The sequence below is a fragment of the Ovis aries genome, chromosome X, assembly GCF_016772045.2.
Source record: "Ovis aries strain OAR_USU_Benz2616 breed Rambouillet chromosome X, ARS-UI_Ramb_v3.0, whole genome shotgun sequence".
NCBI classification, from domain to species: Eukaryota; Metazoa; Chordata; class Mammalia; order Artiodactyla; family Bovidae; genus Ovis; species Ovis aries.
Genome location: NC_056080.1, coordinates 134,788,130 through 134,791,771, shown reverse-complemented (window position 1 = coordinate 134,791,771; position 3,642 = coordinate 134,788,130). Strand labels below are relative to the sequence as shown.

The window sequence follows — 3,642 nt, the reverse complement described above, 5'->3', positions numbered from 1 at the left end:
AGTATTACACAGCCAGTAAAAAGAATACATTTGAACCATTTCTAATGAGGTGGATGAACCTGGAACCTATTATACAGAGTGAAGTAAGCCAGAAAGAAAAACACCAGTACAGTATACTAATGCAAATATATATGGAATTTAGAAAGATGGTAACGATAACCCTGTATGCGAGCCAGCAAAAGAGACACAGATGTATAGAACAGTGTTTTGGACTCTGTGGGAGAGGGAGAGGGTAGGATGATTTGGGAGAATGGCATTGAAACATGTGTAATATCATATATAAAATGAATCGCCAGTCTAGGTCCAATGCATGATACTGGATGCTTGTGGCTGGCGCACTGGGATGACCCAGAGGGATGATACAGGGAGGGAGGAGGGAGGGATGTTCAGGATGGGGAACACCTGTATACCTGTGGCGCATTCATGTTGATGTATGGCAAAACCAATACAATATTGTAAAGTAATTAACCTACAATTAAAATAAATAAATTTAAAATTAAAAAGATTATAAAAAAATTAAAAAATAAAAAATAAAATATGAAAATAAATAAATAAATAAATAAATTTATATTAAAAAAAGTATTTTGACAAAAGTATTTTACCATGTTTACTTTAAATTCGGGGAATACATTTATAATCAGAGCTTCTCAAATGCTCCATGATGTTTATAAACTTATCCGCATGATGATTACATGGGAATATGTGCAAATATTACACCCAGTATCCAATGGTTGATTAATGGCTAATGCTAGTTAAATAGAGTGGATAATATTCAATTATACACACAATCTGAAACTCATATACTAAATGTTTACCTTTGATGCAAAATTCAGTCCAATTTGACCAATCATGTAAAGTATAACCATAAAAATACACGAGAGGTTTTTTTCTGTTGATTCAGGTTTGGTTAATGTAGAATTACCCAGCTATTTTTAGAATTTAACTTTGACTAACTATTACATAGGATGTTTTGTGCATAAAATAGTGTATTTGTATTGTATGTCTACATACCTCTTGCTACACACACACACACACACATACACACATAAAAGTAGGGTGTTATAACAAAAAAAAATATTCAAAAGGAAAAATACTTTCTTTTTCTAGTTCCTTGAGGTATAAGGTTGAATTTTTTGAGATATTTCTTTTTTATTAATATAGCTGTTTATTGCTATAAAATTCTCTCTTAGAAGTGCTTTAAATGGATCCCTATAAATTTTGGTACAGTGTGTTTCCATTTGCATTTGTCTCAAAATGCTGTTATTTTCCTTTTGACTTTTTTTATTTTTGAACTATTTTCTGTTCAGTAGAGTGTTATTAAATTTCCACATATTTATGAACTTTTCAATTTTTCTCCTGTTATTGATACCTAGTTTCATTCCATTGTGATTGGAAAAGATATTCAATATGATTCCAATTTTGTTTGGTGACCTAACGTGATCTATCCTGTAGAATATCCCTTATGGACTTGAGAAGAATGCATATTCTGCTTCTGTTGTGTAGAAAGTTCTGTGTATATTTCCTCTGTTTATTTGGTTTACATTGTTGTTCAAGTCTTTTTTTTTTTACATATTACTCATCTATCTGGATGATCTGCTAATTGATAAATGTGGTGTATTAAATTCCCAACTATTATTGCATTGCTATTTTTCCATTCAGTTTTGTTAATATTTGCTTTATATATTTAGGTTTTATGACATTGTGCAATATATGTACAAGTGCTATATCCTTTTGACATATTGACCTCTTTACCATTGTATGTGACCTTCTTTGTCTCTTAGGACAACTTTTAATGCAATGATTATTTTTTCTGATTTAAGTATAGTTACCCCTGATCATGGCAGCTTCTCTGGTTGTGCAGATGGTAAAGAATCTGCTTTCAATTCAGGAGACCTGAGTTTGATCCCTGGATCGAGAAGATTCCCTGGAGAAGGAAATGGCTACCCATTCCAGTATTCTTGCCTAGAGAATTGTATGGACAGGGCTACAGTTCATGGGATTGCTAAGAGTCAGACACAACTGAAGTGACTAAGCACCTATTAGCACCCCTGATCTATTTTAATTATTATTGCAAAGATTATCTTTTGCCATCTCCTTATTTTCAGCCTATATGCATCCTTAATACTAATGTGAGTCTCTTGTAGGCAGCATTTTAGTTGGATCATGCATTGTATCCATCCAGTCACTTTGTCATTTCATAGGAAATTTAATCCATTTACATTTAAGGTAATTATTGATAAGTAAGGATTTACCATTACCATTTTGGTAATTGTTTTCTGTCTGTTTTATAATTCCTTTTTTGCCTTCCTTTGTTGGGGTCTTCATTTCTGATTTAACAACTTTTTTAGCAGTGTGTGTTAGTCACTCAGTTGAGTCCGACTGTTTGCAACCCCACGAACTGTAGCCTGTTAGGTTCTTCTGTCCATGGAATTTTCCAGGCAAGAATATTGAGAGTGGATTGCCATTTTTAGCAGTAGGCTTTGATTTATTTCTCTTTTAGCTTCTCTACCACAAATGTTTCTCTTTGCAATTACCATGAAGCTTACATAAAATTTCTTATAGATGTGCCACGGCTTCGGTAGCAACTGTCTCTCTACACAGGTGTGAGCCTTGCTAGCCCTTCCCCCAGGAGACTGTTGCAGTTGGCCAGCCCCTGCTCCTTGGTAACTGTGTGCGATGGAAAGGCCGTGATCAAGAATGCTGATATATCGGAGGAGATACAACAGGACTCTGTGGAGTGTGCTACTCAGGCATTGGAGAAATATAATATAGAGAAGGACACTGTGGCCCATACCAAAAAGGAGTTTGACAAGAAGTACAACCCCACCTGGCACTGCACTGTGGGGAGGAATTTTGTTAGTTATGTGACACATGAAACCAAACACTTCATCTACTTCTACCTGGACCAAGTGGCCATTCTCCTGTTCAAATCTGGTTAAAAGCATGGACTGTGCTACACACCCAGTGATCCATCTAAAAACAAGGACTGCAGACTAAATTCCAAATACCAGAGACCAAAGTCTTCAGCCTTGCTTAAGGGAACACCTTCATCTTTGAACCTCTATTGTGTTTTGTACAGGGCATTCTCTGTACTAGTTTGTTGTGGTTACAAAGCAATTAGCAAAACATCTTACATTTGTATTTATTTTATATTCCATACTTCTCTGCCCCATGTTTTCTCTCTTCAAAATCCATTCCTTTAAAGAAATAAATCTGTTGAAGAAATGTGAAAAAAATTCTTATAGTTATAACTCTTATTTATAAAGTGAAGTGGTTCAATTTTAGTTGAGTTCACTAAAATTATTTTTTGATTTAATATTTCTGTTTTTTCTAATGAATATGTGATTATTAATAGTTAATTTTCAGTTCATTAGGTGAGTAGTTTAATAAAAGACTCCAGTTAACAAACTGATGCAGGAAGTTTTGAGATGGTGAGGGAAAATCACCTATGTTTCAGAGGTACCTCAATACAACATACCCAAAATGGAATTTACTATCTTCTCCCTGTCCATGATTACCTCTCTCCAGTTTATTCCTCCACATAATTTTTAGAGTTTCTTTGTAAAATATAAGATTAATCACATCACTCCCTTTGAATGTTTAAATATAAATGTCTCACCATATCTGTCAGGATAAATTCTA

The 3,642-nt window shown here is 34.1% G+C and overlaps 1 protein-coding gene across 1 annotated transcript; it reads left to right on the top strand.

Moving 5' to 3' along the window:
• The first annotated feature begins 1,837 nt into the window (after positions 1 to 1,837).
• LOC101102461 (dynein light chain 1, cytoplasmic-like) lies at positions 1,838 to 3,095 on the top strand. Its single transcript, XM_004022752.5, has 2 exons — positions 1,838 to 1,864; positions 2,583 to 3,095. Exons 1-2 carry the CDS (start codon positions 1,838 to 1,840, stop codon positions 2,937 to 2,939), a joined length of 384 nt encoding a protein of 127 aa, XP_004022801.1. The 3' UTR covers positions 2,940 to 3,095.
• Positions 3,096 to 3,642: the final 547 nt, after the last annotated feature.